This window comes from Dermacentor andersoni, chromosome 5 (assembly GCF_023375885.2).
Source record: "Dermacentor andersoni chromosome 5, qqDerAnde1_hic_scaffold, whole genome shotgun sequence".
Taxonomy (NCBI): Eukaryota; Metazoa; Arthropoda; class Arachnida; order Ixodida; family Ixodidae; genus Dermacentor; species Dermacentor andersoni.
The window spans coordinates 130,733,098-130,756,695 of record NC_092818.1 but is presented as its reverse complement, the minus strand read 5'-3'; the positions used below and the strand labels follow the sequence as shown (position 1 = coordinate 130,756,695).

General features: G+C 46.6%; 1 protein-coding gene across 1 annotated transcript; it reads right to left on the bottom strand.

Moving 5' to 3' along the window:
* Positions 1-11,288: 11,288 nt before the first annotated feature.
* LOC126531172 (uncharacterized) lies at positions 11,289-22,912 on the bottom strand. The gene is made up of 6 exons (XM_050178594.2): positions 22,724-22,912; positions 20,722-20,813; positions 18,117-18,289; positions 14,360-14,418; positions 13,168-13,233; positions 11,289-11,432 (listed from the first exon to the last, which is right to left on the bottom strand). Exons 2-6 carry the CDS (start codon positions 20,809-20,811, stop codon positions 11,308-11,310), a joined length of 513 nt encoding a protein of 170 aa, XP_050034551.1. The 5' UTR covers positions 20,812-20,813; positions 22,724-22,912; the 3' UTR covers positions 11,289-11,307.
* Between the last annotated feature and the right edge of the window lie 686 nt (positions 22,913-23,598).

Sequence of the window (23,598 nt, the reverse complement as noted above, 5' to 3'; positions counted from 1 at the left end):
AAACGTTTGACTTCAACCTTCCCGCTAAGCCCAACTCCCTTTAAAGCTCTCCTATGGAGCCAAGCAAGATTCTTATTAGAGACATGCTGGTGCTTCTTACCATGGTCTTTCTCAGCTGCTGACGGTCCAACTGCTGATTTTTCCACCGTTCGGTCTCCTTTTTATATCGAAATTCTCACCGGCAGCGCTCTAGCGGTGGCCGATCAAAGTGCGTAGATACAAAAGAACAAAAACGAAGAGGATACATCGCAATTTATGCATGTTTTATCAAAGCGGTTAGAAGCGCATTCCGCTACTTCCCAAGCGTTCTATCCTCCTCACTTAAGGTGAGGTAAAATGAAGTGACGCTCCATGCAACCATAATGGAGAGGCAGTGCTACCACCCGACCTTGACACCCTGTATCGGCACGGTCTATCGCTGGTCTCTACACGTATACTCAGTTGGGCTGAGAATATACCTTCGCTCGGAAGCAGCGGAATACAAAAGAAGTCGAAGTGAGAAGCCGGGCAGGCGACAACTAAAGGTTTACTGAAGCGCGCACAAAACAGGTTTCTAAATCCACCCGCTGACGGAATGTAGATCAAACGGCGTCGTATACGATGCGTGTTTCCTACCTATATTTTTTGGCAATATTCTTTTTCCTGTTGAGCTGCTTGATCGCATGTTATACAAGAGTGATTTCGTATTTCAGGGAAACCTATACGAGAAAGCAGTCACGTTTCGTCGCGTTGGCGCTAAGCTGCGCGTAAAGTTATTCACAAAAGCTCTACCATTTATGAGACGTAGAATCTTCGCAGGCATTAGCGACACAAATGTACTTGAAATGCAAGAGTGACCCCAGTGGCACCAGGTACTACTCTTTCTGCACAAAGAGCATTGACTGTGTAATTTAAATTTTTTCTTGCCTTCGGTATTTTTCGGTCAGTGCGCTACCAGTCACCGTATGGCACGTCCAGATCGCTACCTAGATTGTTCGTCAGCGGGCACTGCGCTTAAAAAAAAAAAAAAAACCTTCTGACTTCCAAATGAACTACTACTGCATTTCAAATGAAGGTCGCCGCAGTATTGGTCCCATTGCATTCGATGGAGGGGCTTGTGGTGTCGTTTTTAGGAAGATTGGAGAATGTCCTTGCAGCGTCCAAAGGAGAAAAAGACAATGTGGTGGTGCCAAGCTGTCGTCGTTCAACATCAGTGCCTCCATTTCACTGATTTTAACTGTAGTTCGCGGGTGGATGCACGCTACCGGAGGAGACATTTCACGCTGTCACTGGAAAGGCTAAGTGGGCGGCACACATAAGATATAGCTTGACGGGCTCCTGCAAACGCGGTCCAGCGTCGCAGCGAAAATTCGAGCGTCTTCTTTTGCGCTCACTGGTGGCACGAGCCCGACTAGGAGAGACAATCCAATTCAAGATATATTCGCCTTGCCCCTGTCATTACTCTTCCTACAACAGGGGCTACGACACATTGATCGCCTACACCATGCCGCAGATGTTCAAGCACTTCTGACCCGCCTAAGCTCCCGGCCAGCACCACACATGGAACGGCTGTGTGGCCTCTATAAGGAGGTCATGGGGGACACGCCTGCAAACGCTGTACAGCCTCGCCCACCACATGGACCACCAATCCCTATCTCGACGGAGCTGCCAGGTGTCTCGAAGAACCGTTCCCCAACATGTGCCCTACAGCAGGCGGCAGCTTCTCTCCTCCAAGAGAGACTTCGGGGCCACCTTCACATCTTCGTCGACGGATCCGTGATATCGGAGACTGGCTCATCCACAGCAGCCTGCGTTGCACCGGCCCTACGAAAGAGCAAGCTGTGTCGTCTCCCGGGGCACGCAAGTTCTACCGCAGCAGAGTTAGCAGGACTCCACCTTGCTGTGGAACTACTTGCAGAGGAGCTACCAGCGACCCCCGCAGCCATCTTCTGCGACTCCAAGGCGGCGATGTTCTGCCTGCAGAACCCTGACAAGGCTAGCCTTGGTGTAGCGCTACTCTCTTCAAGACTGACGGCCCTTCAGGACGCAGTATGCTCAGTATGTCTGCATTGGCTACCGGCACACGTGGGTATCCCGGGCAATGAAGAGGCGGACACTCTGGCAAAAAGTGCCCACCACTCAAGCGTCCTCCTCAGCCCTGCTGTAACGGCCGCAGACTTCTCGAAGCACAGGCTGCGCCGGCACATCATCGCCTGCCACCCGGACAAACGGGTATCCCTGGGCCGGCCTCCACGGCCTCTTCCACAGCACGGCCTCCTACGAAGGGATGCCTCATTGCTGCTCCGACTGCGAGTTGGCTGCTACTGGACGGCAGCCCGCCGGCACCGCCTTGGGAAATCCACCTCGCCAGCCTGTGCCTCCTGTGGTGAACCAGAAACTCTCGAGCACCTCCTGCTGGCCTGCCCTGCTCACCTGCAGCATCGCGGTCGACTTCTGCAAGAGTTCCACCGCCTGGGGCTCCCATGTTCACGACAGGAAGATATCCTCTTCCCCTGTCGTAATCAGCTACCAGCCTTCCTAAGTGTCGTCGAGTACCTCGACTCGTCGGGGCTCTCGGCGAAACTATAGGACATTTCTACAAAGACGGATGGCCTACCGGCCATCCCACCACCTCGGGCTTCCTGATCGACCACTACTTCGCTTCCATCTCTACGACCCTCTACCTTTCTCCCTCCTACCCTCTCTCTCTCTTTTAACCCCATCCCCTCCACCCTGCTGGCGCTGAGCCGTGCTCCCGCATGGGTTGCAGAAAATAGCGCTAGCTTTTCTCCTTCCCCACAAGAACCACCACTTCTCGCTTTAAAAAGTCAGAGAGATCGGTCTGAGTTTGTGCACTCTAACCTGCTATTGTGGGCTGGGGAAAGGAAACGAAATAGGGATGGCATATTATGATATATTGGTGCAATAATGCTGGTCGTTAACACAGCAGTGTATTTAAAGGGGGTGTTCCAATTCTGGCCAGCATCGGAGACAGGTTATGTAGACAGCTAAGACAGCTTTGAACCCAAGTAACGAAAACATTTCGAACCGTTTAGAATGCGTATGGGAGACGCTTCTGCGACGTGACGCCACCTCGCGACGACGAGAAAAAGTGTAGCAACGCACACATTATTTCTGTATTTAAACTATTTGCGTCTGCGAACCGTCTGCAAACGCCTTGACTTACATTAAGCGCATAGGAAAGCATGTTTGCGTTTTCGTGTGCGCAGACTACCTTCCCGTGGAGTTTCCAAGCGTCCTGCTTAGCCGCCATCTTCTTTGTCATCGTGGGTCTTTTTTTTTCTTCCTTTTTACCCATAGGCAGGACATTAGGCAATAAGATAACAAGAGTTTGGTGGCGCAACCCACCACCCAGTTCCAAAGGGGACGCTCTATCATCCATCCATCCAGCAGCAGCGGGAGGAGGAGGAGGAGGAAAGAACTTTATTGTGTGCCCTGCAAGTTGGTGGGGATGGCCAAAGGCCCCGCCTAGGTGACGGCCAGGAGTTCGTGGGTCCTGGCGGCATCCTCGGCCCGCTGGACGGCCCATAGTTGATCTTCGAGGGCGGGGCTGAGCAGCGCGGCTTCCCAGCGCGTGCGAATGCTGCTGCTAGAGGCCGCGTTTTCTTTATTGTTATTTATCCCTCGGCATTCCCATAATATATGCTCCAGAGTGGCTCTGGATTCACATGTTTTGCATTTGTCCGTAGCATATACATCCGGATATATGATGTGCGAGAGCGCAGGATTCGGATACGTCCTAGTTTGTAACTGCCGCCATGTGACAGACTGCTATTTTGTCAATTTAGCGTGAGGTCGCCGGAATATACGCCTCTGTAACCTATAATGTTTCGTAATGTCATTATATGTTGTCATTCTGTCCTCCCACTCCCACTCATTTACCGCACCGTCACGTCCGGAGGGTGTCGGGGCGTCACTTGCGACTGCGGCTCGGTCCGTAAGCCCTCAAGCTGCGTCGTGTGCCGCCTCGTCGTTACCGTCCTCCGCGAGGGTGTGAGCGGGTGTCCAGGTGATGCATATCTTTCTTTTGTAATTTTGCCCTCCTGCAAGAAGAATGCGTAGTGCCTCCGGGGATATTCGGCCGTTGGCAGTGTTTCTTATTGCCGTCTGAGAGTCGCTGACTATCGCGGTTGCGTTAGTCTGAGCTACTGCGAGCGCTATGGCTACTTCTTCAGCTATCTCGTTACTTGTGGTGCGTGTCGTCGCGCACGTCTAGGGAAAAACGGAGCAGCAGCGGGAGAAAGAAAAAATTTGAGCAGAAACTCCTCTGTATGTTAAGTCTGTGTAAACATTGGGCCACTTGCTCATCTTCACGCAGCCTGGTGTCATTATCAATGTTATGAAACTTGATCCGACCAGTACAAGCGACAGCACTGCGGCGACAGGAACTGCTGCCGTCGGCAGCAGTTCGTGTCACAAGCAAAATACAGCATGGGGTGGCGTCAGGTGCGCTGACGACTTTCAGATCATTATAAGCCGTTATCGCCCTCTAGCGCCTTATCCGTCTCCGTCGAACAATTATGAGGCATCATCGAACGCACTCCGGTGGTGGCTGCATCTGGCGCGACCACGAGGGCCGTATTTTGAAAGTGATCTGCGAAGGCGAAAGAGAGCGCCGGCTGCTGACAGCCTCGTGTGTTCTCTGTGCTCGCCGCTGAGTTCGCGTTGACGAGAGGCGCGCGGGCTCCAGTCTCGAAAGCGATCTGCAATGTATACGCTCAGTGCGGTGAGTGCTGACAGCTTCGTGTGCTCTGTGTTCTCGCCGCATAGCTCGCGCTGGAGCGATAGGCAGCACGAAGGTGAATTCGCTCGCTGCTGTGGGAACTATCTTGAAAGCGATCGTCTTACGAGACGGAAGGAAAGAAGGACAGACGGATGGCTTTTCTTGTTAAGTAAGCATGTAAATGCTTACTCATTTAGAGAAAAGAACCGGAAAGCTCGCTTCGCGCATAAAGTTCGCCGCAAGCATTTCCCGGTAACGATTACGGTTGCATAAGCTGAAGTTGCCGGGAAGCGGCAACTGTGGTGGCCTGTCTATACCGGGTGTCCCAGCTAACTTGAACCAAGGGTTTAAAAATGAAATATTGGAGTCAGGAGAGTGAAACTAACTGCATATTGGTGATAGGCATTTGGCGCACCACGGGAAATTTTTTGTATCGCAATTACTTAACTAGTAATTAAGATAATTTTTTTAAATTTTTTAATATTGACTTTAGACACTAAATGTGATTCGCAAAGTTGGAGAGCACTTTCAGAAACCCGCATTCCATTATTCGCCATAAAGAAAACCTTACGTGTACCTCTTTTTCCGAGCTCGAAAGAAAGCCCGCGAAATACAAAAAAAATCACGTGACGAGCACATTTGCGCGTCGCGATCGTGCTGCTCTCAACCGTGCTTTCAGTGAACGAAATCAGCTCCGGCCTTTATTCGACGGCCCCGTTGCAGCGGCAGGCCGATATCTTGGCGGGGGTTTTTCGTCCGCGTCAGCTAGTTGGCACCCGGCGACGACGACTTAGTCCCAATCTGATAAGATACTGAGATGGCGAGTCTGCTTTGTCACTCAGAAGCAAAAGAGAAATACAGGGAATAATGTTTCGCCGCGAGGTGTTGGCGGCTGTGTGTTGCAGTTTCCTAATGAGGATTTTGAAAGCTGGAAGCAGCGGTGAAGCACAGTTTGTCGTGTGCTCTTCTTATGCCACTCTCATGCGAGACTGAATCTTTGGTGTAGTGATTACTAGCACTGCAGACATGCCGTTTACAAATGAAGAGAAAGCAGACATGGTTCTGGCTCTAGGTGCATGTCATGGGAACAGAAGGCGCGCTGCAGACCTTATGCAACAATGGCACCCAGGCAGGCGGCCAAGTTCAGTAACGATCCTGCGTGCCTTCGAGACGCTGCGACGGATGGGCAGTTTTACGTCCACACGACACAGAGCACCTGTTTTTGACGAGGACTTCGAGACGCATATTTTATCGCTGTTCGCTCTGGAACCCCAAGCAAGCGTGCGCAGCGTGAGCGAGGATACCGGAGTCTCCAGGTCATCAGTTTGGCGAATACTGCGCAAACACCGCCTGCATCCGTACCACGTACAGCTTCATCAAAATCTGTTGCCACGGGACTTCCAAAACAGGACCGATTTTGCTAATTGGATTCTGATAAAGATGCAGGACGACCCGGATTTTTTGAACAAAGTGATATGGAGTGACGAAGCTAGTTTTTCGCGCAATTCACAGGTGAACCTGCACAATGCTCATTACTGGAGCGATTCAAATCCCTACTGGGTTTTACAGACGCAGCACCAGTACCAGTGGTCATTTAGTGTTTGGTGTGGACTTTTCGACGGTAGTTTGATCGGGCCTGTGTTTTTCGACCAGACGCTGACAGCAGATCGCTACACCAATGATATCCTCAGAGGACCCGTTGACGACTTCCTTTCGGATCTACCGCTCGCCAGGGCCACAAATGTGTGGTTTCAACACGATGGCGCCCCCGCGCACAGCAGCGCCAAGGCTCGGACCTGGCTCGACGCAGCGTTCCCGCAGAAATGGATAGGACGACTAGGTCCCGTGAACTGGCCAGCCAGGTCTCCTGATATGACACCTCTGGACTACTTTTTGTGGGGTCATATCAAGGACAAGGTGTACAGCACACCAACTTCCACACCGCAAGACCTTAAAGACAAAATAACGGAAGTCTGTTTAAACATGCCTGAGGCTGTCATACGAAATGCAACGGCTGATTTGGTTACAAGATGCCATAGCTGTATCGTCGCACAAGGTGACCTATTCGAGCACTTTTTATAATTGGTAAGAAACCGAAATGAAATGGAGTCAGGACAACCGCATGCCACGGCTGTCATCGCCGCACAGCCAAGCCATAAACCGCCACTTTTATTTTCTTTGCAACTGGCAAATAAAACTCCTCTCATTTGAAAACTTCGAGCTTGGCAGTCTTTATCGCGACTGCAAAGCGCAGCGCACTCGCTGCAATTTACACCGTCACGCGCGAACTGGCTGACACGGCCGAAGAAACCACCACCAAGATATCGGCCTGCCTCTGAAACGGGGCCGCCGAATGAATACCGGAGCTGATTTCGTTCACTGAAAGCACGGTTGAGAGCAGCACGATCGCGGCGCGCGAATGCGCTCGTCACGTGGTTTTTTTTGTATTTCGCGGGCTTTCTTTCGAGCTCGAAAAAAGAGGTACACGTAAGGTTTTCTTTATGGCGAATAATGGAATGGGGGTTTCTGAAAGTGCTCTCCAACTTTGCGAATCACACTTAGTGTCTAAAGTCAATATTAAAAATTTTAAAAAAATTATTTTAATTACTAGTTAAGTAATTGCAATACAAAAAATTTCCTGTGGTGCGCCAAATGCCTGTCACCAATATGCAGGTAGTTTCACTCTCCTGACCCCAATATTTCATTTTTAAACCCTTGGTTCAAGTTAGCTGGGACACCCGGTATATAGCACCGCGCGTCGCGGCGCTGCCACTCGGTTCTGTCGTGCGTTCCCATGAGTGAACCTTCGAGTTTTCTCAGTCAGTAGCTGCGCCCGGCTCCTTTGGGCGTCCACGCAAGTACGCGAACGAGGCCGAGGCGTCATCCGAGAGACGTCTAAATGCTTTCGCATTCATCCACGTAGGGATACCTAAGTGCAGTTGATCTTTTTTTTTTACTTCGCCTGCGCGCGAAGCTGTCTTCTTTGGCGTATTTGTGAGAACTGTAACGAGGCTTAAGATTATTGCTGTCTGCTTAGCCCTCTACTGTGCCTCTACAGAGAGTATTAAAACAGAGCCTATGGATCTTGCGGCTAGTCTTGCGTTGTGCTCAGGGTGACATGTTAAACAGCCGCTCACCATGATACTAAACAGCCAAATGCGTTTTTTTTTCAGAATTTGCGCTACTAAACATCCTGCCATCCTGTACAAGAGTATTGGCAAAATCAACGACTGCTACTACAACTACTGCAGCAATGGTTCCCAGCGTGGCATTCGCTGTAAGGAAAACAAGCAACGGCGTTGCCAACACGTGCGTCTATGTGCTCTCACTACGCGGCAACGGCGCAGCAGTCTGACGAAGACTAAGGGGGGCACAACGAAGGCACACGCAGCGCTGTGTGTGCTTTTGTGCCTCTTGTCGTCTTCGTTAGATTTTTACGCGGTTCCCCTGTAACGCTCAAGAGCCGACAAACCTAACTCGGTACTCTCTCAATGGGTTCCATCGGCATGCACACCTTGCACACCTTGCAGTGCACGCTATGATGCGTCAGTGGGTTCTTTATTTATTTATTTATTTATTTATTTATTTATTTTATTTATTTATTTATTTTATTTATTTATTTATTTATTTATTTATTTATTTATTTATTTATTTATTTTGTTTATTGTTTTTTCTTTCCTTTTATGTTCTTTTCTTCCTTCTTTTTCTTTATGTTGCTTTTCTTGTGATGACTGAAAACGGGGTGGGAGTAGGGGGCTTTCTTCATAACGACCCAATTATATATATATTTCTGGTTGCTTGCATCATTTTCTTAAACTCTGTTACAGTTTGCGACGCCTGTTTTGTGATGATCTTCACGCTGATGATGGCAAATACCTGCTGGATTGCGCTGCACTCGGTGTGTATTCCTAATTCATGGTTGCGAGCTATGTAAATGGTGCAGTTGCAATTTTCCTGCATAGACTTTCACGTTTTCTCCTGAAAAATATAACTACATAAAAAACTATGATAGCAATGGCAGAGGAGCGCCACATCTCTATACGTGGGACAACGGCGATCATGTTGTTAAACTTGTTGATTGGTAGGACAGCGCGTTGCCCTACGGCTACGCTTAAAATACATTTGTCAAGCATTCGTTGGTCGTCCAGTGTGACCTGGATCTCGGCGACAGGTCCCTCGATCAGTTGCGGCTACTAGCAGCCAACTTGTTGTCCACTGTTAATAATGGGCACAAACGATCATTGTTTTGGTGCATCATGCTTTGTTGATGCAGATATATGGGTATTGTGCTGCTTTCATATTTTTTTTATATAACTGCTGACAGTCGGCTCGACAAACGCAGTACGCAACATTCTGTATTTGTGCTAAACACATGCGCATGGTTACATGCTGTGTAATTTAAACAATCATTGCAAAGGAGTGCGAACAAACGAACACGGAACGCCTAGGCACCACAAGCGTCTCAAACATTCTTAAACATTCAAAAACAAGATTTCACATTTGCTTATTTCGCAGCATGACTGCATTGTTATAGTTCTAATCATTCGATACAGCACTTAGTTGATACTATTACTAGCCCGGTTTGTGAAGAAAAAGAATGTGAAATTGGCTATGTCTGCACCCCTTGGCATGGGCGTCATCCAAAAGAAGTGGTGGTCATAGAGTCACTGGCCGTCTCCAGCTTCCGCTGTCTTCGTGATTGGTGTTTGTTACTTCTGAGTGCTACGAGGTGACAACCATGGGAGAGGGCGCCGTCCAACGCAAATCAGCGTTATTGTTCTTTTTTACCAATTATATATATAGTTAAGAATGCTGAAAGTTCACTTCCCGAGCACCCTAGTTAAAGTAGACTGCTTCGCTCCGAGCCTAATAGCAGTCAATTTCGCACAGCAAATTACGCCTCTCTAATCCCTTTGTGACACCGACTAGCTGTAGATTAAACTCGGATCGACGCTTTGAAAACTGAAGCCGCCTTGTCAAGAAGTACTTTTATTAAATGCGGTATTGTTTGTCGGTTTGTAATCCGGTGTGAGTCGTGGTCAATAAATGCACAATCATGTACCGCACAGAAGGAAACACGACCAATATTCCACATTGTCTGCGCAATTTTAACACTCGAGTTCCTGGCGTGCCACCTGTACGCCCGAAAAATGCTGGCACGTATTGCTTGCGTATTACTTATTTACACAAACTGCAAGAACGCTCCGCAAAAATATTCTTTTTACGTAGAAATAGGCGCATGTCTACGTCGCTAAATTTTTAACCCGTTTACAGGCACATCGCTTACAAGGTTTCGTAGAACAAAGACGTACCGCATTTGTTAATAAATGAATCTATCCTGGCCTTGACACGTTTGACAGTAACATAAGCCGAAAATTGCAACCTTTTCCCGATTATGCTTCTTTTCCAACATGCAGCGCACACCAATTTCCTTCATCCTCAATCCAAACACCTGAGTTCACAAGTATTGCGCGCAAAAAAAAAAACGTTACATAACCGATGAGTTGGAATCAAGCTAGTAAATTCACTTATACATTATCGCAAAAGTATATGTGCAAGTGCGAATATGGACGGCCACACCATGGGCGAAAATACCTTTTTTTGCCATAGACGGTTTTTTTCTCCAGTTAAGCTAGGTTTCATGTCTATGCATCGAAAATGTGGCTCGGGAAACATGTGTGTGCGCTTTGCAGAAACGCTGCTTGAGGAAAGTGGAAGCCGAGTCGTGAAACTTACGAACGCTTTTACATTCCAGTTCAGACATTATACTTTCATGACGTGCATAGCGCGACAGCAGACAAAGGACGAAAAAGGTACGATGGAGACAAGCGCCACGTCCTTTATCTGCTGTCGCAATGTGCACATCTTGAATTACCAACTAGCCCCGTCTCAGAGATTACTTTCATGCTTAGCAAGAACTCAGTATTGATTAGCTTGTAAATATATAACAGGCTGGCGCTGGACTGCTCTGTGTCAATATAGTCCCTTAGAAGAAGACATTGGCCGATCTGCTACAAATGTGGCCAAACTATTGCCCCGATAATGTATACCGGGGAGGCTGCCCTTCAGCGAAGCATCAAATCTCTCAGTCAACGTAAAGTCTTCACGGAAGACGCTATGAGGGAAAGACGTTGATTTATTTATTTTTGTGCTTTATTGGCTTTAAGCGGGATAAGAAAGCATGAAGCTCATAAAGAATAAACTAGTAGATTTATCCTCAACTACAAAATCTTTTCATAGCACTTCCCATCCCCGAGTCATTACCTCTTATAAAGGAGCAAAAAAATCGAACTGCTGAAGTTATTGAGCGAAGCTACAAAGAATGCTAAATGTGCAGTCGAATTACGTCATGAGACGTTAGTTTTACGAACTACCTTGCATTCAGAAAGCAAGGAGCAGACATCTGCTAGCCCTTTACGAGGTACTAACATCCTATATTACCTTTAAACATGACAAAGCATTCACAGGGAGACGTAGACCTGAAATGATCAGCCGTGGCCGAACATTTTTATAAGGATGAAGTCGGCCTTGACGCAGGATATGCCATAGGCTCCGACCGTATACCGTCAGTGCATAAAAAAGCTTTATTGCGCAGTATTTTGCAGACTGCACGAATCGGTGCAGACGATTTTCCGCAAGGCATGTGCGTTCTCGCAGGTCGCGCTGGTATCGTAGATCTTGAAGCTTTCGTCTCCGGTCAAGGTGTCGACTGCAAGCGGACAAGGAAGATGGCGACTAGGTAAGCAAAGTTTGAAAATAACCAAAAGCGTAATCTTATTCTCGGTGTCCTATGTTCTCAAAACGGCGCAAGCACTGGGATATGTATTTAATAGAAAACACATATGTCCCCTCTTCTAAAGTCAGGTGGATGGGCGAAACATGGAGTTCGCTAATCAGCGGCTTCGAGGGGTTTGGGCGCCAATTTGTGTTTTCGCGTGCGGATTACGTATAGCACCCAACACACTCATTTGCTCTGTGGCACGCAAGCACTCGCAAAGCATCAGCTGATAAACGAGATTATACTAGAAGGCGAAGCGATTAACAGCAGAGTTGATGATTGCGTTAGCTGTTCGTCTGCCTCATTGTCAAAAAAGAAAGATATCCGATTTCTTCATCAGCACATACTTTCTCTGAGTTGTGCTGTTTTCATGTTGTGCGGTAATGTATACTTCAGTCAATAAATTTTCCCTCGCATATATTTCAGTCACGTGCAATAAAGCTTCAGTTGTTGGTAGCATCATGATTCCATTTTTCTGTCGTCCTGTTTGCTTCGAGCCAAGCGAGCCTTTGCAGCCAGTGGCTGCGTACTCTTGGCGTGAGAGAGAGAGAGAACAACTTTAGCGAAAATGCCTGCAGAGTCGGTTAGGCTCCCTCCACGCAGGGAGGACAAGCTCTTGGCGTCTGAGAAACACACTTAAGAAAATGCGAAATCAATAGCAATTTTTCAGAGTGAACTGTTTTCATCGAATACCACAAAACTTGGTTTATAACGCTAAATTTTAATCCTAAATTCTCACTTTCTTTTCCACAGATATCAGCCAGACGTCCCACATAACGTTGCTTGTTAGCAAGCAACACAGTGTCGTGCGCATAAAACAAACCTGGAAGCTGCCGCCCTAGTATGGTGCCCGTCTGTTTGTATGAGACAGTAAACCCGATATTCCTTCCCTCGAGCGCCCTTTCCGTCCTAACCATTTAAATAATAAACAACAGTGGGGATAGGGGGCATCCATGTTTTAGTCCCTCGGTGATATCACCTTTCTTCTCCCTCCTGATCCCTTCCAATTCAGCGAAAGCTATATTTTCACGCTTAATCTACTTCAAAGCCTCTATAGGGGCGTTGTCTATGCCTTCGCCTTCCAGAATATCCTGCTCGCATCCGCGGATGCGTGGAGGCGAGCACCATCTGGTGGTGTTGCAAGGAACCCAGCGGCGCACGCGGTGCTTGCCTCCCGCTGTGATTCGTTGAGTTTATGTTTGCCGACGGACACGACAAACATATTGGGGGGGGGTATACAGCTTGGCTGTAAAACTTCGAAAGCTTCACTGTGCACTTGTCACCACTGTAAATTGAAGGCCTAACTTTTGGCAATATTGGTACATGGTTAGATTGCAACTATTCAAACGCGGTCATTCACGGTCGCTGTGGCTTTATTTCCATCTGTAGTAGAAGGGATAGAGTTATAATTCAGTTATCATCTCAGGTTTCATCGAAGGCACTGGCTTAATGGAAAAAGATAAGCGAAAGCAATTCGTGACTTATTAGCCCATGATCCCCTCGAAACGTCAGCTGATTGCCATTTCTGTTCACGAACGAGTGCGTTGTATTTATTAGTGTATAAATTAGAAGCGAACTTAAGCCAACCCGTTCAGACAAAGGGCGCAGATTTGCACTCGTAACTTATAAAATAACTGGGGCATTATCCGCGCTTCAAGCCGCTTACCATGCTTGAAAAAATAGGCCTTTCCATTGTGCGGCGCCTCTAGAAGGTAAAGATTCACATTCTTTCCTGTAAGTGACAACAAAAACAAAAGCTTAGTAATGCGCACCAGAGTACTGCTTATACGACACACTGTCAATTTACCGGGTAACCAAGCAAACGTTAGCCGAGTTGCTAAAAGAAAGGAAACACTAAAAACAATTATCACGATTTAGAAGTAAATGCGAGGAAACTATGTTAGCATTACGTCGCACCTCTTCGAGCACCCGGATCCACGATTTAAACCGCGTGCACCACCTCTCAAATTACACACACACACACACACACACACACAAACACACACACACACACACACACACACAGACACACACACACACACACAAGCACGCACGCGCGCGCGCGCACACACACACAGGTTCAAGGTGCAAACATGTGACGGTGCAGACATGTGCAGACGGTGCAACAATTCCGCACGTCTTATATCCTGTACCATGCTTCTTTTTTTTTAGCAGTTCGGCTGACGTTAGCTTAGACACCCTAAACATAGTTAAGTGAAAGAGTTCTCGTGAACAAAAACAAACATGTAAACATAATCTGACTTTTAACACAAAGTGCATAAAAGGATTCAAGGTAGCCCCCTTCCTGAATAAATCGGGACGCCACGCTGCCTGGGGCAGTTAACGTCGGGGCATTTAGTTTATCCCTGAGGTCACACACATCAGTGCAATGTGTATAGCGCTCAGGCGGCCTGCTGTACCATTGCAACACTGACTCAACGCTCCTAAGACTTCACCTTCTATAAACGTGTTATCATCCAGTCGATTCGAAATAATACGTTGTGTGCCCAAGGGGAAACCTCGGCTGAGAAGCGGTTTGATAGCCGCCTCAGATATTCACATGGCGCAAGCACTCAATCAGCCGTTCCAATGAAATGGCAGTATGACTTAGTGAAGGCGACTCTGAGTAACTGTCTACGGACCGTTATCGCTTTGCATCGTGAGATATTGGGCGGTAGCCGTACACGTAATGACGGATTGAGGACGTAATTGCCTTAGGCTTTGCCAAGAAAGGAACGTTGTTGAAAAGCGCGCTTCTATTCTAGCGCTGGAAGCAGGATCGCCAGGATTATAGATGCGGCGAAAAATTCGCAACAACATTCGCAGAGCGACAGCGTGCGCGCGCAATACCGACTTACCACCTGCGGCTAGTATGGCGTAGTCTTTTTGTGGCACGTACTCCGCAGATGCGTGAAACCTGCGGAAATAGAAATAAATGTTGTACAGCTTTTAACGCGAAATACTTCACTCTTAAAAAAAATGGTTGATGAGGTTTTCGCAACGCGGTTCTCTTTGTCCGCTTCGCAGTGAAAACAAGATAATATGTTCGAGTGCGGTTTTTTTTTTCATTCTATGTTTTTTATGCTGACGTAGTTTAAGAAAGACAAAACGTTCGACAATTTTCCATTGCCGATGTAACGGCACATTCCCGAGCTTATACATTCTTCAAAATGAATATTCTATAGCCAACCCATGGCACATGACGAGGCTTTTGCAACAAGCAACGTGCCTCAAAACATTGTTCGTAACAGCCCGAGTTTAATTACTTCACTTGTGCAGCCACCCGCGTCGCTCGTGCTCATGACGTTGGAAGGCCAAAAGAGACCGTAGGCAAAACACCGTCCCCCATGAAGCGTCGAGGCACACCGAAGCCAATTAACAAGCTGCCTGCAGGCGCGCTGAAAAGGCGCTCAAATAATAGGAACGAGTATCACACACGTGGGGAGAGATATTGTTGCAGGATTGCCGCCCCTATAGTTGTCCGCATAGGCGACCTCATAACCGATGCCTTAGTGGCTACTTCTGCGTCGTGCCACTAGGTTTTTAACTTCCATCATATGTTTCTTTTAAACACGGCGCCTAATTCAACAAATGTTTTCGTTCGTAGCGCTTTTTCTTTTCTATTCCTTTTTTTTTTTCGTTGGCATTCCGCCTTCGCTAATAAGTTGAACATCACAATTTGCTGCCACATGCGCCTATCAACAGTTCTAGCATGATAACTTTTTTGTATATACGGCCCGCGTTTCGAGAAAGCAAGTGTAAGGAAATGCTGCAGTCATACATGTCGAGAGTCGAACCCACGACTTTTCCATTTCAAGACACACGATCAGCCGACAAAGCCGTCACTTTGCTAGCCGCCGTATTCACAAACAGACTGCGCGTTGAATATTTTCATCGACTCCACTGCGTCGACTCTCGACTTGAGAAGCTGCTGAGCTGCAGTCTTGCTCCAACATCGAGTAGTTGCTTGAAGAAACACAGTTTTACACCAATGCAGCGACGCCGGGAGCCAACTGGGGTGGTATTCGCAAAGCAGTTCTTGCGCCATAGAACGATTCGTAAGAACGAGAGCCGACCAATCCCAATAGCGACCATATAATTACGACTGGCGAACGGCCAAGAACCGGCAGTTCTTACAAACAAAAAGCTTCGTGAAATTGGTCTCTCGTTGCAAAATTTTCTGCAAAGCGAAGCGTTGTGACGAAACGTGACTCAAGACACCTACTGCCATCCGCCCATTGTCTGCCATCCACTTTGCTGTGCATACCTATATGGTAAAAACGTCGACTCACAGAGTAGAAAAAAAAAACAAGAAACTTGCTAGTAAATGTTGCGTTAACGGCATGGAGAGCGACAAGGAATAAATATTAAACGCAAAGTTGGAGATGGACAAACCGCATCCGGGATAGGTGCAACTGGCAGAAAACGAGTAATGAATCTATGCCAAACACAAACGAATCAAATTGGAAATGTGTTAAGATAATTCAAAGGGCACTTCACTTCTGTTAGAAGCCAGCTAAGGGTATTTGAGGAAAAGGTTATTGGATGGGAAAAAAAAATTGACTCCCCATCCCAGCTCTGCGTAAGCGGATGTCCAGCGAAGCTGCTGCAAAACCACCCCTACAACTGATGAGGGTTGTATTGATGGCTCGGGTGCTTGTTTTGAGCTTGTTCTTTATTGAAACTTACGCTGTTCTGCACGTTGTATGCGTGATCCTAATGAATGTATACACTGTTCGCTTCACTTTGCTGTGTGCTTGTAGGCTCTCCATTACTAGGGGTATGTACCACTGCACGTTTGCTTGCTTAGAGGGTTATGATCCATTGCTGATGATGAAAATTTTTGTTCACGAATGGACACTAAAAATGCCGACCACCGCGAGGCTAACAGCTTCGTTGTAAAATTTACCGATGGCGACTATACGCATCCGGCGTGTGAAGATAGCACGGAAACCCTAGGAAATATATTTTGTTACGATGTTTCAGTATCCATCCAGATGTACATGCGGATGAAGTTGCCTTGCCGGAGTCCTTGGGCTTTAAGAATAAGAGAGGAAAGTTAAAACGAATTTGCGATGGGAGGAGAGTAGGAAAATACGGCTGGAGTATTGGTGGCGTCAGACCAAGTAACACACAGGCAGAATGAAAAGACCTATGTTCCTAAAGGGTAATAATTTTATATCAGGTTCGATGGTCTGTTAGCACGAAACTATGGGCCTTGAGGACCGACAATAGGCACCAAATAAAAGTAAAAATTATGAGTTTGCTGGTTTCTGCCACCATGCCGTTTCAAAGGGGATGCTCACTTATCCATCCGTCCATTTATTGTGTCGAGGAAGAGCGTCGAATGGAGAGAGAGATGAAAAGAAAATGCAGGGAGGTTAACCTAATATTAGTCTCCGGTTTGGTACCCTACACTAGAGTTGGGAGATAGGGGCTAGAAAGAGGACAGAGAAGAAAGGGTTAAAAAAAAGGTGCACACACAGGGACAAACACACGAACGGCGCTCAAGTTAGAGACGTTCACAAAAGCCGGTAGATCGCAAGAAGCGCAGTAGTGCTTGCACGGGCTTCTTCTGTGACGTTAGCTCTTGCCGATGGTGTAGAATTCCTTCTTCAGAAAGTGGTCGGTTGTTCAGCTGGTTGAATGGAGGAACATTATGGAATATAGGGGGTAAGTCTCTCGACCATGAAGAAAGACAGCAATGAAAGAAGAAGACTGCGATAATAATTTCCTGATGGTGAGTAAAGTTGAAGCAAATGGATCTATATGACATAAAAAAGACATCAACGGCGATGAGCATGGAAAAAATGTGTTATCGATGATCTAGAAAAGAAATTTTGATGCTTAATCTCTCAGACACTGGTGGCGTTTTCTTTTTCTTCTTTTTGTAATTTTTGCATGTCGATGCACTTTTATCACAGGTAAAAAATCTGCGAAAAATAAGTCTGAGGCCTCAATTATACTTCGGTGGTACTAGTCTGAGGTCTTGATTGCTCTTGACCTTTTACAGTTCCAGTGGCGCGCACATGAGTGCACCAACTCTACCACAACAGACGCATGCTTGCGCATCCATTAGATTACGCTCCCAATTGTTACTTTCCTCTTACTGGCGAAGCCATCCATATTTATCTAATAACGCTGCAAGCCCGTCCAGATACGTACTGTCACAGTGGAATGAGACGCAAGCAAGGACAAATACAGATAAAGAAAAACACTTCTTGCGCTTGATTATTTAATAACGGCTTGAAATTGTAATGTGTGATCGTTCACTGTAGCGGGTCGCTAAGAGCGCTCGGGCCTGCATGGCATAGGCAACTGTGAATGAATTTACTTAAGCGTCGTACGAAACGGCAAATGCGAAAGTAAATTTCCCCTTCTATTTCGTTTTCCTTGTGTCCCGCGTTTCATTCCGGCCGTGGTAGAGCGCACAAAGATGCGCCTCATTTCATTCGGAATCGTTGCGAACCGACTGAAGCCCCTTACTTCTGAATTACGGGAAGAGCGCGACTCGGACAAACAGCTTCAGCGGGCGATTCTATTACAGCGTTCTTTATGCGATGTAACCGCGCCCGCCCCTTGAAAACTCGTCATACACGAGAGGGGTGCACTCACGTCGTCTTCCCTTCGCTGCCGGGCAAGCTGAAGGAGACGATGCAGTCGACCTTGTTGGGGTCGGAAAGGCCCCGACCGCTCCACGAGACGCTCAGCTTGACGGCCGACGGGTCCTCCAGGCTGCTGCCGTTGCGGTAGCACTGGTACGTGGTCAGCGGATCCTTGCGTATACTCTGCGCACGTTAGAGCAGGACTTGGGAAAAAAAGAAGACCTGACGGCATAAAACAAGATGTAGCATCACATATGACACTCCAACACAACCCAGTTTTTTATTGGACTGACTGCTAATTTAACTGCTGATTGGTTCCGCCCCTTTTAACCTTACGGTTTTCCAACTACGCAGCCATGTGAAACCATGCAGGATGTTCCAGCCATCCTACATCACGTTTAAAAAATATAAGTGAGAGACGGGACATTATACACGAAGACAGCCAAATTCATATTGTTCACAGTCGAGTAGAGTAGCCGCCAGTAATTTTTTTTTTGTGCCATTCAATTTAGTAGTTCATTGCGAATAGCTATTTTCAATTACATGCACTAAATGACTTGCTCTCAATAGAGAATTGGTAGGAAATGGAAAGAAACTTCAAGCTGACGTGTTTTCAGCCAGGTACTTTCTGCCCATTTATTCTTCCAAAGAAAGAAAGGCCGCGAAAAATGAAAAACTTGACGTGACCAACCGTGAAGCCACATCAAAAGGCAGCGCGTTCAAAAAAGGCGTTCCGCTGTCATGACCGATATATATATATATATATATATATATATATATAAACGAGAAGAAAGGGGGTTAACCGAGGGGCTCGATTTGTATTAGTCATATCATAAGAAGCCAACAAACATTGACACCAAGGACAGCATAGGGGAAATTACTTGTGCTTTATAAATGAAATAAGGAAAATGATAAATTAATGGAAATGAAAGTGGATGGAAAACCAACTTGCCGCAGGTGGGAACCGAACCCACAACGTTATATATATATATATATATATATATATATATATATATATATATATATATATATATATATATATTCTTTTACCGTTATTGCATAGCGCATTTTCTAGTATTCGCTAATTTTACACCTGAGCCTTCAAGCTTGCAGTATTGTAAGACAGACGGCGCGCTGCGCCCAATTTTTTCAAAGATTATATAGGAATTCGGGACACCAAGAAGTACCACCTAACCCGATTGTTTACTGGAAAAGAAAAGGCCTTACTTATGTAAGAAAAAAATTTCTCCGTCAAGAACTAATGACATAGCCACCAAATTGGAGCTGTAGTAATGCTTTCTTTTTTTTTTTTTGCCGCCAAATTTTGTGGCAATCAGCGTGGTATGTCTCTTATTATGAACGCAACAAAAATTGTCGTAATCTAGACGCATATTTGTGTAGAAAAACTACAACAGGAATTAACCTTTAATTCAGTGTGTGTACTGAGTGTCAGGAAAATCAGGGTCCAACATGAATTTGTAACAATTGCTTTTTTTTTATTTTCGCAGCTCGTAGTAAAATCAACATTGTTTTACAAACGACTATTTCCAAAATGCTTCAGCCGCGTTAATATTATAAGTAGGCCACGATATTGTCGGCAAATTTGTGCAAAACAACAGCACGTCATATTATGCAAAATGGCTTGTTACTCGACCTAAGCTGTTAATTTTCTGTGCACCACTTATCTATTTCACTTGTAGCCCTCACACAATGCTCTTCACATCGCGGTTGTCACCATCGAAGATACTTCGAATTTTTTCAGGTCGTACTGTGCCACTTCGTAGCAAAAGGGGCCAACTGAATCTCTAAATTCTGGACGAGCGTGTTCTGAGTAAGTGTTTTGCGTCGGGCTTACGTCACTGACGCTGAAAAGAAGTGCGACCAAAAAATTACCTCAGATTGTTCAAGCACATTGACAACGAGAACAAGCAAGTGTATATGCACACTTGTTTTCGTTATCAGGGCGTTTAAACGATCCTAAGTATTATGCCTCACCGAGATGACCGAACGTCAACGCTTGTGACCTAGAAATCTCCAAAAATTGAAATCCGACAAAATGTACAAAGATGAAATGCAATAGTACATTCGGGAGGAGCATCCGCCGTGGTAGCTTAGTGGACATGTAGAGTTTCGCTGCTAAGCTCAAGGTGGCCGCGCGGACGCATTTCCGGAAAGGGGGGGGGGGGGGCAGGTAGAAGTGGGGGAGAACGGGGGAATACAAAAGTGCTCGTGTACTCATTTCTATTTAGGTGCGCGTTAAAAACCCCAGGATGGTCAAAATTAATCCGGCGTCCTCCACTATGGCATGCCTCATAATGAAATCGTGGTTATGGCACGTAAAACGCCAGAATTTCGTTTCAATTCTAACACACAGAAAGGGTACAAAAATACCTCGGTACCTACTAAAGCAGAGGACGTTGCGTCATTTGCGTACGCATTCGATGCGATGATCGCGGCCGTCCGATGAAAACGGACTAGGTCTAGCGGTAGTGGAACGATATTTACGCAGCCAGTCACGTCTTTTGGACTTCCGCTAGTCAAGTTACGCCAATTGATAAGCCGAAAGCTTGCCTGATACGAATGTGGGTCGTTCGTGTAGCTGTCTGGTAGCGTACCTCAAAGAAATCCTTCAAGGGCGAGCAGAACACACCGCTTGATGCCAGGAGGACAAGCAGGGCACAGAATGATGATTTCGTCGCAGTCATGACTGCAAAGGAGGCCCGAAAAAGAAAAGAACCGACAGAAACGCAACACTTATTTCTACTGTTGCCACACCAAGTCATTTGGGAATGTAACAGCCTTAATTTTAGTCGCCTTGACCGCTTTCTTACGTTCAACTTGTGTAACACGAAATGAGGACGCCACCTCGTTCACCCATTCAACATTTTCGCATCTGAGGAAACTGCGAGCGGCACCCAGCACGTGAGACAGGTCGGGTTCGTTGGTGATGGGTGCGTGTCAGTAATCAAAATACAAAATTCTCGACGGAGGGAGTAAGGAACGTGATACGCGGACGACCCGGTGCGTTAAATTGTGTGCATTTTCTGCGTATAACGCACAGTCGAGTTTCGCCGTGGTTTCCCACCAAGTTCCCGACAGTAGCTTACATTACACAAGCTTGATTCATCGGTGGTGAATCGAACACAAAGGGAAAATTAAAGGAAAAGTGACTGCCTAAGGCTGTTCCACAGCCGTGTTCAAAGGTTTAATCTATATGTCCGAATGTGAAAGTAAGAAAAGAGTTTGTTCTTTCTAGCTTTTATTTGTTTGTTTTTTCTTCTTTGCTACACAGTCTTTCTAAAGATATTCGTACCCGCACTTCAACGTGCACTAAAATTGTCAATACTTTGCGTCTATGTACTGAACTCTTAAATTATCACGAAATGATACGACCGCCGAGTGCAAGGATCAACATTTTTCTACTTTGCTTGTAAGATAAAATAACCCGTTACCTTTCTTCGAATGGGAAACATATGCATGCCCTAGGTGCTCCACACTATTCTAATAGAGGTCAGAATGGCAAAGAGTTTCGCTGCCTCTTGCAAGCCAGAATGTCTTCTGGTACCCGGCATATGCACGGTAATATGGCATTTCAAAAATTCTGACGTAAACTTGGTCCAAGTTGTTCGAGCAACAACGGGTAGTTTGAATCTCACTAAACACCATAAATCCTTGAGGGTATGCATGGAACTGTGAGGCGATGAAACATGTCCAGCCGTGGCGCACTTTCCCTCCTCAGCAGTCATCTACGCCGTTGTCCAGTCACATGCTGCATTTCAGCAAAATATGTTAAACCAGCATGGTCTTATAATAATAACGCGTACAATCAAGAATACTTATTCAGCGCCATCTTAGCGCCCCATATGGGATCAGTGCAGGACAATTGGCTCTCCGAATTCGATTTTGATTTGGTTCGTTTCACAGCATCAAGTGCACAATAAAATTTACCTTAGAAGTGACCATAACGGAGAAAAACTACGTTTCAGCAGCTTGACTAGCCCCGCCACCCCCAGATCACAAAGGCAAGACAAAGGTAACCAGTCCCGTCTATTTACCCACGCCCTGGGACAACCGCTCCCACCCGCTAGTTGAAAATTCATGAGTCTGCTCACTGCGTCCAACCGTCTGCAGACCTCAACTCCCTTTGTTATATTTTTTTGGTATCGACTTTGTTAGGTTTACAGAAAACTCAGCGTATTCTAGACGCCACCACGTTTTGATCAAGATCTCTGCTTAATCTTGAGGGAACGAAGGACCTAATGTTTTATGCTCTAACACCGCATCTGCATAGACAAGAGCCTCGGTCCGAGTCATGACAGGCCACATGCTGCCCTCTAGCGTGCATCGTAAGCTCACGGCACAGGGAAGAGTTTTTATGCCTGTCTCTCCTTTCGTGTATGCGTTCCGTCCTCACGATCATAATTTCGATGCTCTTACTAAGCAACATGTACTCGTGCATTAAACTATGTAACCACCACTTGTTCTGAAAGTAACTCTGACGTGGTTTTCGTCGCACAGATTTGCAGCATTTCACGCAGTTTACGTCGACGTCTTCACTTGCCATTACGGATATTACACGGCCACCTTCACCGTGCAATAAGCAAAGGATGGACTCACCTGGACGATGTGTTGGTGCTCAAACAGGCGTCCTTACAGTCTGCGCTTGGGTTTCGGACTGGCGAGCTGGCATTCTCCAGCCGACGACGCTTATCACCGAGGTGTCCGTTTCGTTTTTCTTGTTCCCACCTGACGGTTGGGCGTTCCTCCCAAATGCATACAACACGCACTTGCATATTTTTCGATGGAGAAGAGACGCGGCCGAGGCTGGGTGTGTGTATCTTTTCCGGGAAGCAGCCCCGCCAACACCGGACCAAGGCCGCACCTTCTTGCGCGCGAGAGCGATTTCATTCGCAGACGACTCGCTTCGTGCACTGTACAAAGACGGTCGGTCCTCCTCCCTCCCCGCTATTTGCATTTGTTTATCGCCTCTGTAAGAACTCTATGAGAGTCAGTTAGAACGAGAGTGGATGTTATACCGCATTTACTCGGGCACTGCGCTTCCAGTAAACAAATGGCTGGCATCAACGTTCACGATTGGCTGTTCAAGCTCATCACGGCCCGCGTTCGCAGAGAAGTTCTTAAGCAAGAATTGTTCGTAAGAGCAAATTCAGCGAATATAATACTGAATACGTCATTAGTGAAGGTGGCCGGCGGATAAAAAAGCAGTTGCGAATGAAGGACCCGATTTTTGAAGCCTTTCGTTTGTCAGAACTTTTCCTGACTGGTGCGCTGACTTCGAAAATATGTTCGCTGTCAATATTGGGCCGTATTCTTTCTTCAGACCCACAACTACGGTAAGTACGTTTTATAAATTGTGGCGGAACAGCTTTATGAAATTCACAAAAGTTTTCGTTCATATGTGCATTTTGCCATCGGCCAGCTGCGGCGGCTAGTATATCTGACATCGCCGCTGGCTGGCATCTATTACGAAC

Bases quoted from the DNA above. Each gene is read 5' to 3' on its own strand.
- LOC126531172 (XM_050178594.2), bottom strand. From the start codon at position 20,811: ATGACTGCGACGAAATCATCATTCTGTGCCCTGCTTGTCCTCCTGGCA. The intron at 13,234-14,359 runs GTAAGTCGGTAT...TGTCACTTACAG, and splicing joins CGCCATACTAGCCGCAGGTG to GAAAGAATGTGAATCTTTAC. The intron at 11,433-13,167 runs GTAAGCGGCTTG...GTCCGCTTGCAG, and splicing joins GGCCTATTTTTTCAAGCATG to TCGACACCTTGACCGGAGAC.